The 15148-nt window shown below is 39.5% G+C and overlaps 1 protein-coding gene across 1 annotated transcript in view; it reads right to left on the reverse strand.

Moving 5' to 3' along the window:
- Window positions 1-15148, reverse strand: part of COL19A1 (collagen type XIX alpha 1 chain) — a 325830-nt gene that overhangs the window by 93581 nt on the left and 217101 nt on the right. The window contains 1 exon segment of the mRNA XM_080665043.1: window positions 10870-10923. Within this exon segment, the coding sequence (XP_080521169.1) occupies window positions 10870-10923 (54 nt within the window).

Genomic DNA, 15148 nt, shown 5'->3' on the forward strand with positions numbered 1-15148 from the left:
AACTAATAATAAGTTTGATAGCCATACCCAAGATTTTAAATATTCTGTTCTATCATTGCTATACAGAATACATGTCAGTTCAGATGTCTTAGTAGTTGGTTTCAATAACATAATCCAAGATGAAAAAAAGTAAGTAGTGGCTGTAAGACAAAATCCCTTTTCTCCAGAGTGGAGCTATAATTAGTAAAAAAAACCCCCAGGAAGTCAGAAAGTGGCTACTAATGTCCCACTGCTGCTGTTCATAGGGAGAGAAAAAGAGTAATTAGGGAATCAGACCCTAGTGCTAGTTTTCACAACCTGATAGCCTCAGCTGCCTCACTTGCATGTCTACATATTCTGTGGCAACACAAGGTGACACTGGAATTTTAGCAATGTTGGCAACAGCTGTTGTCTGGGACCATGACCCTAGTGGGGAACAAGTGGCAATAAAATGATTAACTGGCCATGTCTCCATTTTATAGATCTTATGTATCTTTATTTTTAAAACCTAAGGAAGTCACCTTATTTTTAAGAAATAAAATTACTATACCCATTGATTCAAATAAATGGTTAGGTTCATTTTTTTCCCCCGAAGATATTATCATTACAGTACATGGCCTTTGGTTATTTAATAGGCCCAAGGGACTCGGATTCTTTGCTGAAAGGAACACTGAAAAATATGACAAAACCCTGATCAGTTCAAGGCTCCTGGAAGGGATGTTAAGAATATTAATTAAATTCCCAATTGAGACATAAGAGTCTCAAAATACATATAGTCATCTACCAGGTGTTTGAACAAGAAATCAAATGTTTTAATAAGACATTTATTTTGTCATCCGTCTTATTCAGCAGTCCAAAATGTTTGGGGTACTAATTTGTTTTGGAAGTGGGCCTTGCTACATGTGGAAAACAATAACTTTGCACCTCGAGTTTGCAGTATATAATACATAAAGTTGGAGATAGAAGACCTAAAAGTTGAGGATAGTGATAGATCATGGGGTACAGGTACAGTTCTATGGTGTTTTGAAGGCATACATGTTCATTGCTATGGCTGTTCATCTGATCCAACCCATAACTTATCAGAAAGGAAGCAACAGGACAAAATGGACTTATTATATGTGATTAGAGTCTCCATCTTTAAGGAAAAATGTAGTATCCACTGGATTTAGGCAAGATTAAAATTAAATGGGCTACTAACAAAGCTTTGTCAGTTTTCTTGTTTTCTCTCAGCAAACAAACCTACTCCCTGTGTATGTAAAGACTAGAAATAATCTGTTAAAAATGATGTGGCCATTAGAATTATCAGTAGAAACAATGATGTTATCACATCAAAATAAAAATCTAACCATCTCAGGTACAAGCACAAATAAGAAGACTTACAAAGAGAGATGTGACAGGTTGACCATTTTCCTTGCCATTTATGTCCATTAACTCCTCCCACCCTCCAACTCCTACTGCCGCTCTCATTGGGCCCTAAATGGTAACAGCCACTCAGCTCCAAAACCTTTTCTGGTACTATTCTTCTCCTAGCTCTTTTACGTTTATTAAATACAGTCAGCTCTTTCCCACCTCAGGCCCTTCGATGCCCTGATCTTTCTGGGTGGGAAGTTCCTGCTCTGGCCCTCACATGGTTAGCTCCTTTTATTGTAATGTCATCTTGAAGTCACTCAGAGATACCACCTTATCTAGAGTAACAACTCTTCCTTCCAAAGCATTCTCACATACCCACTCAATTCTCCTATACCTATAGCACCTCATGCTAAACTGAGATCATTTTGTCTGCCTATTGAACTGCTCATTAACCACTGCTCCCCCTCCCACACAACAGTGTAAGTTCCTGAAGGCAGAGGCCTTATCTGTAGTTTGTGCATTGCTAGGTGTTGGTTTTTTTTTTCTTAAAAAAAACCACTGTCTCAATGTTTGTTATAGTGATTAACACACAGTAGATGATCAATAAGTATGTGTTGAATAAGTGAATTCAATTTCACACTCTAAATTTACTCTTTTAACTGTGTACACTGTGGTATAACCATGACCTTCAGGACTGCACAATGACTAGCGCTTTAAAGGTGAATGAAGTTCTATACTGAAATTAAAGCTATAATAGAAACAACAAGGTTATATATATTTTAAACCATATTGTTGTTTTAAAAAAGAAGCTTAACTTCCATTGGAGTCAGCTCCCACAAAATTAGCACTATAGAATTTTGTCAGCGTTATACAATAGATGGGCATTAAAGATCCATGAACTAAGGGCTTTCACTTCAAGAGAGCATCTCATTGACACTGAAAACGACTGTAATGAAACAGAATTTGTATTTAAAATACAAGATAAGCAGAAAATGCAACAAAACCCTAAAAATAAATATTGAAAATCACGTAGATTTACAATTAAGTATCACTGAAAAATTTCCATACCTTGCACACCCTTCAAAGGGCTGTGGTGTCATTCTTTGCTCAGAGCTTTTACAGGGAAAACAGTAGAGGGAGCTGCTGCCCCACATTACAAATTTCTTAAATTTCTGTTTCCAACATAAATTGCTATGCACTGAAATGTGACACATTTGAGCCCACTGCTCAATTCTCATGCTGCAATAATGAAACAAAGCACAAAAACAATGGCAGAAAAAAGAGAAAGGAAATCAAGAGCCCTGCCTGGAACAGAGAGAAATAATAACACATCTTAAAATTAATGTGGTTTTACATAAACACTTTGTACAGTGATGATGAATGAGAAGTAAAGTTAATGTCAAATGGATGGGCTAATCGTAAGTCCTTTAATGGCTCATTAGTTAAAGTCTCCTGCCCTCCCTTCTGCTCTGCCTCATTCTCAGCTGCTCCCCTCTCTTTTCTGAAGCAAAGAAAAACCAGAATATTTTGAAATAAACTAAGACATTTCAAGTCTCAAGACTTTCCAAGTCTCATTATCATAACATAAAGCCACTATTTTCTGTTGCTTATTCTACTCAGATAACTAGAAGGCTTTAAAGAAAAAGAGAAATTTTTATTAGAGTGTGAGGGATAGTAGTTGAGACTTAGAGAAGATCACAACTAATAAAATGCAACAGCTCAGATCATGGATAAACCAGCCCCACAAGCAAGGAAGAGGCTGTAAATCAGAGAAGAAAAAACATCACCGAATGCTTAGATGTGGTTGTTAGCACTACTACTACCTGTTTGTGAGTAACTTTTAGTTATCTCCTTGTGAGTAGATTTGCATATCTAGAATAAATATTCCATATTGAGCATATGGTCTTTCATTTTAGCAATTATTTGAAAGACATTCAAATGTTTAATTGAATTTTGAGAAATTGGTAAGAGAAAAAATGTGTTGGCTCAGTTACAGATTCAAGACAATCTCTTCCATCTACAATACTATATGAGTGAATGGATGTTCAGAAAGAGTAATGGCTTTAAGTGTATTTAGATAGAATCTTACATTTACAAGAAAGTTCTTTCGCATACTTGGCATTTGATTCTTCCAGCAACTATGTAAAGTAGACGTGGCAGGTACTGTCATTTCAAATTTGCAGAAAAAGGAAGTCCAACATGGAAATGCCAAGTGAATTGTCCAAGGACACACTCGTGAGGATGATTAGTTTCCTGTCTTCTTACACTGTCTCACTGTCCCATGGCTTTGCAGTGCCATGAGTTGCCTTGGAAAAATCAAACTATTTTCTGTGTGTGGTGTGAAAAGTAAAGCTGATCTAGTCAAATTGTAAACTGGAAACTTGTTTTTCACACCTGTGATCCAGTAGAATAAAGTTGGGTTTAAGGATCAGTTCCTGGGTGTTAATTCTGGCTGCCCCCACTTACACTGGTGTGACCTTGGACATTATAAATTGAGGATAATTTCTGCTTCTCACTATAGCTGTGAGGCTAACACAGGCATTGGCAGGAGAGTACCCTAAGGAAAGCTAGTGCAGTAATAAGCTCTCCTGAGCCATTCCTTTCTTTTGAACTTATTTCCTCGTTAGTGCTATTTCTTCCCCCTGGGAGATGCTTAATGCTTGTATGCTTCCTCTATGAAAAACTGCTCTCAATCATAATTTCAGTGTATTTGCTGGTATTAGCAATCCAAGACATCTCTACTTAATGGTTTCCTTCCAGTGAAGAATATTCATTCAAAATGAGATGGCAGAAGTTATTCAGGGGCATTTGGAAGCTTTTCCCCTTTACAGGTAAGATCAAAGAAAAAGCTGGACCAATGCTTTATAAAAAACTATGTTCATCATAAAGTGTTCTGGCTAGCTCTGTTAACCAGTTAGCTGCTCTTCAAGCATTCTGATTAAGAATAATCCTATATAATAAAAGGCTAATATGCAAATAGACCGAATGGTGGAACCAAACGACCGATTGCTATGATGTGCACTGACCACCAGGGGGTGCGCACAGAACATGGCAGGCATCGGCAGCAGGCGGCAAAGTGTGGAACATGGCGGGCGTTGGCTGGGGTGGGGATGGTGGAGCAGGTGAGCGGGGGGTGGGGGGTATCAGACCAAGTCAGAGCGCTGGTCACTGTCATCTGGGTGAGCCTCTGGTGGTTACTGAAAATTCTTTGCTCCCTTGTGCCGCGGTCCTGCCTGGTGCTCACACCCACTGCCAGCCGGGGCCCTGATGGCTCGGAGCCATCAGTGGGTGCAAGTGGGGCCAGTGCCCTCAGTGCATGGGAGCAGCGGCGGCGGGAGTGGGGCTGCTGGCAGACAGGGGACCAGGGGGCCACGGCAGATGGGCCGAGACCCACCCCTGTGCCCACCACAGCCTTGTGGCCCACAGTTCCTTTCAAGGTGCATGAATTCGTGCACTGGGCTGCTAATTTCATTATGTTAAGATTACATGTGTGTAAATTTCAAATAAGTCTTTCCCAAAGAGAGGAAAAATTGCTATTCAATGTGGGGAGAGGAGGAGCTAAAATGCAGGAATATGTATGGCTTTGATGAAACACCAATTCATCAAGGCAACTTAATAACATTAGTTCACTAGATCTACTTTTAGTAAATATTTCATATATATAATTAAATGGAAAGTTGTGGGAAAAAATTATTCTTTGTAAACAACGTATCTTTTTGGTACAAATCTTTCTTTAAAAAGTGAGAAAATACAAATCTGGCTTCAGAACAAAGATTCACAAGTAGAAAAAATTGGTTAAAATGTTTTAATTAAGGGAGTTGCTTCAGGCCATTAAAGATTTCTTTTAGTTCTATTTTTAAAAATTTTCTTTGACACTCCCTAAATAACAACACTGCCTTTGATTGAAGGAAAATCTCTAAAGCCCCACAGGGAAGAACATTTTCTTGAAGAAACTGAGCAAAGTATGCTGTTATCAAAGGATCCATGCCTCCTAATAACTCCTATTCTTCTTTGGTTCTTTTCAGATAATTACACTGAAGTTTTTCCCCTCTAACTTTTCTAAGGGCAAATTGCTTAAAAATACATGCTAAAATTTTATACTATTCATTTGAAGGACAGTACATATTATTTCATTGCTATTTGATAAGAGAGATAAAATGTACATATTTTTACATTTCAAATTGTCTTAAGAAATTCTAACACGTGCTTCAGGGATTGCACACGCAAACCACTAGGGTGAGTCATACACCATCTCCCAATCTCAACCAGAAGTGTTTTAGCTCTGATCAGCCTTTCCCTCTTTCTCTTATTACCTTCCTTCCTGCTGTGAAATGGGGCTCATGTCACATAGGGTCCAATGTTTAAAAAGGCAACAAATAAAACATAATATTTTGACTTACAAATGTTCACAAGTGTTAAAAAAATACAAATAGTCCCGTGGGACATCTTAACAGAGGTAAGAAAATATTCTGCTGATACTTTAAAAATAGTAAATAGACTAGAAGAGATAAATCAAAGAACTTATATACTTATATGCATAGCCCATGGACATGAGCAATAGGATAGTGAAGACCTGGGAGAATGGGTAGGGACTGTGAGGAGGGGTTAAAAGGGGGGGGGAATGGGAGATATCTTTAATACTATCAACAATAAAAATATATTAAAAAATACTAAATAGTATGATAGCTACAATGAATGGTGCTTATTCTTTCAACAATCCAACCCTACTGTGCCACTAGAGTAACCTATCAATGAAATCTGGTATGGGACGCTCCACTTAGAACTCTTCACAGATTTTATATTGCTGCATGATCGTGGGGCTTGACATGAGGTTTACCAGGACCCTGACTGGGCTTGACTTGTCAGCGCTGTGTCAGAACTGCGTGGGCTGCCCGCTTGCCACCAATCCCCAGAAATTCAGCACTTAATTGTTTTTGTTCAGGCTGTTTTCTTCTATTCACAGTACTTAGCTTGCATTCTCTTTCCCCTCTATTTACTTCACTGGAAAAACCTTCTCAACTTTTAAAAAATAGCTTTATCAGGAATAACTGATATAAAAAGAACTGTAAATATTTCGTGCATGCGATTTGATGAGTTTGGACAAAGGCACACAGTTAAGGGCAGACAATTTGAAATGTAAAAATATAAACATTTTATCTCTCTTATCAAATAGCAATCAAATAATATGTAATATCCCTCAAATGAATAGTATATAATTTTAGCATGTATTTTTAAGCAATTAACCCATGCAACAATCACCACAGTTAAGCTGACATATTCAACACCTCCCAGTTTGTTTGTTTCTGTAGTAAGAACACCTAACATGAGATCTACCATCTTAACAAATTCTGAAGTGACTATTATATTGTTAACGATAGGCACTATGTTGTATAGTACAACTCTAGGATTTATTAATCTTGCATAACTGAAACTTTATAGCCATTGAATAACAACTCTACATATCTCCCTTCCCCCCTGCCTTTGGCAACCACTATTGTGTTCCCTGCTTCTATGAGTTTGACTATTTAGAAATTTTATGTAAAGTGGAATCATGCTGTCTTTGTTCTTCTGTGACTGGATTTCACTAAGTATAATGTCCTCCAGATTCATCCATGGAATTCCTTCTTTTTTTAAGGCTCAACCTTTATGCTTCAATTTTCAATTCCTGAAGGAAACCACACCAACCATTATCTTTTCTAAATCGTCACCCTCTGTTCACATTTCTGTGAACTAAACTTGAATCCCTAGAAGACAAGGACACTATCTTACTCATTTTTTTTTCAAGCCCAGCTCCTAACAGAGTGGTAGGCATCTAAAAGGCCTTAAATAAATGTTTGTGAAACTGTTAAACAATGTGAATGAGGAATAGTTTCATTGCTTTTACGAGCTCATTTTCTTCAAATATTAGTTAATATGATCTTGAAACGACTGATTTAAAAAAACTCTGTTCATTTCTAACATTTTGGAAACAATAATCCTCTTGCTAAAGTAAATTATGCTTAGAAAATGAAACATGAAGGTGGCAAAGAAAAATGTTATTTTACCTTCCTGTCCAATGCTGCTCTTAGCTAATTCTTGTAAGTATGAGTAGGTGCTTCAGAGGAGTTTCTGCAGCCTGCTGGTATGCACATCATCAATTCAACCAAACATGCAAACAACTTCAGAAAAACCCAACAGCTGATATAAACTGTACCCCAAGACACAGTTTTTATAATTCGTGTAAAAGGTATTTTAGTCAACTAGTGGAGTTGTTCCAGAATAAAAAAGACAAGTTTTCATAAACCATAATTCTTAAACAGAAAGTGAGCTGATGGTCTAGTCTCTTACTTTTTCTTTTAAGTAAAAGCTGACCTATAATAAAAAAATCTTCTCTTTTTTGCTTAGTCCCCCCCCCTTATTTTTGTAGTCTAATAAATTGGTATCTTATTATATTACAAAGAATAATAAACCATTTTTCTTTTAAATACTGTGGACTCAGGATTCAATGCCACTGTGTATTAGACCCATAGCTGAGTTTAAATTGTAAATCTAATATTTGAAATAAAATAAATACCTCTCTACCCAAACATTCTGGAAATAAACTAAAACCTGTTTAATTGAATATTATACATATTTTTATATAGTTGCATATTTCTTAATCCTCTAAATTCTCTAGTCAAATCATTTGATCTATAGTTGAGAACTCGTTCCAGGATTTGGTGTAATCCTTTTCTCTCTTGGACATTTGGCAAGCTTGTCATAAAGGCCTTCAATTTCAAATTCCTCCTTTGAGAAAACAATTATCCTGTCTTGACTGCAGCATCATACATTCAGAAAACATATGAAGGTCTAATCTTGCTTGTTAGTATTCACCAGCTTTTCTTCTTTGTAGCAGAAGACAATTATTGAGAATCCTATAATGTGTTCTCTGTTTTGCCAGAGACCTTGGAATAAAATCAACAAAGCTGATTCCTTTGAAGACTGGATTCCAGGGTGCCGAATTCATGCCTCTTTTGTTAACCCCCGCTTACTTTTATAATCAATATCAACTGACACCAGCACATTGCTGGTAGAACAATTCCCTTGAATGGCTAAAGTGGATGAAATGAAATTCATGACAGGACAGCAATCATTTTTGGCACATGACCACACCCTACGGGAGTCTTAAAGTTCTAGGTCTGGCCTGAGCCCTCTAGTGGTGGTTCAGGTCTTTAAAAAGTTCCTTATTTTTGGTCTTCATTTTCTCATCTACAAAATATATTAATTTGTTTACTTATTCATCAAATAATTAATAACCACATGCTACATGCCAGAAACTTTGCTAGGCAATGGTGACAAAATAGAGGTTTAAAAAGATTCACAGTGCAGTGGGCAGACAAATAAGGAAAATAACAGTTGCAAAATCATGTGCTATATCTGTAGGAGGTATAATGTTATAGGATCGTGGAAGATAACATCGCACTTACTGAGAGCCCTGGCAAAGGCCATGTAGGAGAACTGATGTCTGAGCTGAATCATGAAGATAGAGGGATGCTTTTCTAGGTCTGTGGGAGAACATTTGCGAAGCATGGCATTTTTGAGATAGTAAAGGATGATTACACTGTAGATCGCAAATGAAGGAAGGGCACAGAGGAGGACAGGCAAAGATGGGTCCAGTGCAAACTATGAAGGGTCGAGAATGAAATGCAGAAAATGTGGAATCCTTCTTGACGAAAAGAGAAGTTATTAAACAGTTGTAAGCCAAAGAGTTACATGGTTAGGGTAATGATTTAGAAATATTCATCTGCTTGTAGAAGGTAGAGGCAATGAGACCAGCTTTGAGATGGCTACAAAAACACAAATATGAATTGACAAGGGCCTAAACTATGGCAGTGGCAAGGAAGAAAGAGAGGAGGAAGAGAAGGTTCATGGGCTACTGGGATATAGAATTGACATAATTTAGGAACTATCTTGATGTGGAGGATGAGGGAGAGTTTGGGGCATGCTACTACTTTTGTAGTACGTAGGAGACCTCCAAGTGGAGATGCTGGAACTCAGGAGGAATGTCTGGGTTGAAATAAGACTGGTAATCTTTAATCCATGAAACAAATAGGTAGGGGAAGAGGAAATCTTGGGGAGCACACGAGACTTGGTTGGAAAGTTTGTAAGGAGGACATTCTGAGAAAAGGAAAGTGTATGGAAGGTTGCCTTCCCTGTTTATCAGAATTCCGACTTAAGGGAGACTTAGGGGAGTGTTGAAGGCAGCGCCCCTAATTATTCCTTGACCTTTCCAAACAAGTCTGTGCATGTGCAGACCCCCAGGTGCTTACTGGAATCCTTATGCCTAATCTTTGGGTGCCCTTATCTTGAGCACAATGCAAACACATGTGTTCTCCAAGATAATTCACCCTACTGATTGTTATCTAAAGACAAAAACTGCAATAAAAGCTGAATGAGACAGGCAATCGGGGCTGTCTGGTTGCTATAGCCAGGCAGTCCCTTAGCCTCTCTTTCACAAGCAAACGTGTCATAGTAATCCGTTCATCCATCGCTCAGGGTCTGCTGGTCAGCCCCGGCAAGGGAATGTTGTTAATGAAGGAGAAAAAAAAAAAGAATGGTCCCAGAAGTCGGAGGAAAAAATGTCAATGTCACTAAACCAAGAGAACAGAGATTTTTCAAGGAGGCAGCAGTCAACAGTGAAAATTCCTATATAGCAGTGAAATAAGATGGAGCGTGAAAAGTGTCCTGGGAATCTCACACTGCAGAGACCATTGGTGACTACAGAGATGGCAGTCTCAGTGGAGTAGCTTGGACATGGACCAGATTCTAGTGGGTTAAAGAGTCAGCAGAACCACAAGAAATGGAATACTTTTTCTAGAAGCTTGGGTTAAAGGAAAAGAACAGCTAATTGGCTAGAGGATCTTTATAGCTTTCTTTAGCAACAATGTTCAATGAAATTCAAACAAAATAAGTATCAAGAAATGGGGCATGCTTCCCCAGAGATCTCACTACCAGCCTGGCTGTTAAGAAATTGAGGAGATGGAGTCAGGTGGGTTTGGAACAGGATTCATGTATTTGGAGCCTTGGCTTAGAGTGCTCATGCAGGCAGTATAGTTGTTTCTGTGGTGTAACGAGATGTGGGTGAGGTGTGCAGACAACTACCAGCCTCCCTTATCTTTTGGTTGTTGTGGTGGTAGGAAGTATAGGCAGTACAACCATTTTAAACAGTAGAAAGATGGAAATTATTACCTACAAGGGAGTAAAATAGCCCATAGATAAACACACAGAAATAAAGAGGGATTCTCTGCAAAAAACAGTCATCCTAGCCCTGACTGGTTTGGCTCAGTGTATAGAGCATCGGCCTGCAGACTGAAGGGTCCCAGGTTCGATTCTGGTCCTGGGCATGTACCTTGGTTGCAGGCACATCCTCAGTAGGGGGTGTGCAGGAGGCAGCTGATTGATGTTTCTCTCTTGTCGATGTTTCTAACTCTCTATCCCTCTCCCTTCCTCTCTGTAAAAAAAATCAATAAATATATTAAAAAAAAACACACAAAACAGTCATCCTATTGTTTGTTTACTCACGGGGGGTCCTGGGGGTCCTGGTTTTCCTGGAGGACCTGTTTTTCCTCGTCTTCCCTTTAAAATAAAAGAGAAACAGACAATAAATGATGTGACTCCATTTTCTTTTAAGATGAGACCATATTAAATGGCAATGTTAAAGACAGTAAAAATTAACTAAAAGTTAAAAAAAAATTCCAAATCCACATGACCTTTAAACATCAATGAAGTCTAAAAGTTATGTCCCAGATATTATCAATCAAGATGAGAAAAATAGTGTCTGGAATGAATATATCTTAAATGTTATTAGCAGCCCCTGATACTCTAATAAAGTAGTATAAAGTATCTGAAAGATGATCTAAGATTGGCATTTTATCTGATGATTCCGTGGTTTTAGATGCAATAGTACATGCATCTGTCATCTTAAATTGGTATTTCTCAAAGGGTGGTCTGAATTCTAATTTTATAGGAGTTGCCTGAAGGTGGGATGGGATGTTAAAAATGATATTATGGGCTCCGTCCTAGACTTACTGGTTTAGAATTTCTGGGGAAGGAAGCTGTGAATCTGCATTTTAAAAATCACTTCAGGTAATTCTTATGCTCACTAAAGTTTGAAATGCACTTCCCTAAGTCATATCATAATTATATATGCTGTATAAAGTACATTAACGAACTCTTTTCTTCCCTTTCGATGGTTAAACTGTTTTATAAGTGAACTAAAACATATACTTGCTTATTAATTTTCATTATTGTAACTGAATGTTAACTCTCCCAAGTTCAAAACCAGCTAAATTCCAATTGCAAGAGTTAGAAAAATAAGATCATGCTAACATTTAAAATTGTAACTGTTTACCTAATATCCTTTAAAGAGCAGAAATTTATTTTCTTTAAAATTTTTCCCTTTCTAATAGAAGGAAGTAAGCTTAGGTATTGAAAACATACATTTTGAATAAGAAGAAACTCTGAGCATGTTTTCTAAATATGGCCATGCTATTTCATTGTTACTAATAACTTTTTAATTACCATATTGGTAGTATATTAATACATATTAAGGCTTGTTTCTACTGAAAAAGTAAAAGTATTTGGTTGATCTTTTAAGGACTTTTTGGGAGAATTATAAGCATAAAAACAGAAAGGCCCATTTCATTACTAATTTCCTTGCTCTAAGTAAGTCAGGCGAAGTTTGATCACTCTGGCTTGGAGTGGGTAGCAGGTCCAATGCCACCTGGACCAGTGAAGTCAGCTTTGGGTGGTAAGTAATCACATACTACACTGTGATTCTGTGGGAAATGCTTCCATTGTGGCTGAAGGCAAGTTAAGTTCATACCACCAGGGCTTATAAACACAGCAGCTGTTTCACAAATAATCCTAGCTAACATCTCCAGTACAGATTTTAAAACATTTTATAAAAAATAAAAATACAGAGAGAAAAAGATGGCAGCTGGCAGGATGGAGGTGAGGGAGAGGAAGTGAGAGAATGTGGGTATGAAAGGAGAGTGTGTGGATGTGCGTGGCGTGTGTGTGAGTGAGTGAGGGAAAGTTAAATCTCGCAGGAGCAGCAGGGGATGGCAGACAGGCTCTCCTTGTCAAGGAGAGACTACCACTGCTGTGGGCACTTCCCGGACAGCGGGAATCCAGCACAGAGCCCACGCCATCTTGAAGGGGAGAACCATCTTTTTTAGGAACTCATCATCACCACCAACCAGACAGGCCTTGGAACTGCCCCGTGACCCAGCAGCCACTCCAGCCAAAATCCTGCTACCCCAGCTGCAGACCCGCGGACCCTAGGACCTCCACCTCCAAAGGTGCACCGCTTGGCAGCAGTAAGTGCAGCCTCCGCCTCCCCAGCAGCAGAACTCCGGATTCCTGAGTATCCAGCCCCGCAGGCGGATTCGCTCATTTCCAGCTATGCAGGGCACTCCACTCCTTAGGCAGCGCTTGGGAGCCACTGAGAGGTCCCGAGGGTGTGATTCTGCACAGACAAGGGCTCGCAGCCCCTCAGTAGAAATTCTGAATTCCCTCTTCCTGGATAACTGCCCACATTCACCCCAGTGGCTCAACTGCAGTGCCAGGACCCCTCAGAGTGCATCAGAACTCTGCGCCCAGCAAGTGCACCTCCACAGAGGCGAAGTTCCAACAGACAGGCACCCTGAGCCCATCTACCCACAGGGCGCTAGTGGGAGCCACTGTGAGCTCTCCCTGGGTGCCATCTTGAACAAGCGGGGTCGCCCTCCCCCGCAGCAGTAGAAGTTTTGAATTCACTCATCCTGGATACCGGCCCACAGGCGCCTCGATTGTGTGGCTACACTGCCAGGGCCCTTCAGAGTCCTTCAGTGTGCCTCGCTGGCAAACATACCACGGGTGCTCCTGTGAGCCGCCACTGGGAGTAAGCGTCTATCCACCACAGGTACAACACCAAAAGGTGGGTCTGCCCACCCACGACTGCAGAACTCTGGGCACCACAGTTACGCCTTTTCAGAGAGCAGGTCCCCTGAGCCCCATCACCCCAACAGACGGTTCCTAGGTGCCACTGTGAGTCCCTGCTGGGCACGCGTGATTTCAATTAAGGGTACAAGACAGAAAAAATTGGGACACTCCCCTCCACGGCAGCTGACTTCTAGACACCGCAGTTGTGCCTCTCAAACTTGCAGGCCTACATCAAGAGAACCCAAATAGCTCAAGTAGGGAGCTACACTAGATTAACAAGCCCAGGAGAACTGAGAGATTACACCAGTAGCACCATCTCCAAAAGAACCTGGGTAGCAAAGCAATTGGATCTACAATTAAAACATTACAGGAAAACATGGGAAGACAAAAAAGCAATCCCCAAAGGAAAGAAAAGGAGGAACCCCACCAGAAAGGGAGTTAAATGAATTTGAGGCTAGCAGCTTATCAGAGATAGAAATCAGAGTAATGGTTATAAGGATGTTTAAATGGATGGATGACAAATACACACAACTCAATGACAAATACACACAACTCAATGAGAACTATAAGGAGCTGAATGAGAATGTCACCAACATAAAAAGAAACCAAGAGGAGATGAAGAACGACATAGCTGCAATAAAGAACACATTGGAAGGCTTAAACAGTAGACTAGAAGAGGCTGAGGACCGCATCAGCGAATTAGAAGACAAGGTACGAAAAAACACACCAACACAGCAGCAACTGAAAAGAAGACTTAAAAAGCAAGAGGAGAGCCTAAGGGAGCTTTGGGACAACACAAAATGAAACAACATTCACTTAATAGGGATACCAGAAGGAGAGGAAGAGAAGCAAGGAATAGAAAACCTGTTTGAAGAAATAATGACAGAAAACTTCCCTGATATTGGCAAGAAAAAAACTATGCAAGTCCAAGAAGTACATAGAGTCCCAAACAAGTTGAACCCCAAAAGACCGACACCAAGACACATCATAATTAGATTGGCGAACACCAATGACAAAGTAAGAATCTTAAAGGCTGCCAGAGAGAGACAGAAAGTTACCTACAAGGGATCTCCTATTAGAATATCAACTGATTTTTCAACAGAAACACATCAGGCCAGAAGGGAATGGAATGAAATATACAAAGTAATGCAAAGCAAGGGACTGAATCCAAGAATACTATACCCAGCAAGGCTATCATTCAAAATTGAAGGTGGAATCAGGAGCTTCACAGACAAAAAAGGGCTAAGAGAGTTTATCACTACCAAGCCAGCAATGCAAGAGATGCTAAAGGGACTGCTGTAAAAAGAAGAAATAGAAAGGCAAGAAGAAACACAAACACTAAGGAAAAATATGACAACAAACATGTACTTGTCAACAATAACATTAAACGTAAATGGATTAAATGCACCAATCAAAAGACATAGGGTAGCTGAATGGATAAGAAAACATGACCCATATATTTGCTGTCTACAAGAGACCCACCTCAGAGTAAAGGATTCACACAGACTGAGAGCAAAGTGATGAAAAAACATTTCTCAGGCAAATGGAAATGAGAAAAAAGCCGGGGTTGCGATACTTATATCTGATAAAATAGACCTCAAAGTAAAGGCCACAATAAGAGATAAGGAAGGCCACTACATAATACTAAAGAGAGCAATTCAGTGAGAAGATATAACTCTGATAAACATATATGCAGCCAATGCAGGAGGACCCAAATACATAAAAAATCTCCTGGAAGATATCAAGGGAGAGATCGATAACAATACCATCATAGTAGGAGACTTTAATACACCACTGACATCACTGGATAAATCCTGTAGACCAACCGTGGGCAAACTACGGCCGGCGGGCCGGATCCGGCTGTTCTATCCGGTTC

Source organism: Plecotus auritus (assembly GCF_963455305.1).
Source record: "Plecotus auritus genome assembly, chromosome: 4".
Classification (NCBI taxonomy): domain Eukaryota; kingdom Metazoa; phylum Chordata; class Mammalia; order Chiroptera; family Vespertilionidae; genus Plecotus; species Plecotus auritus.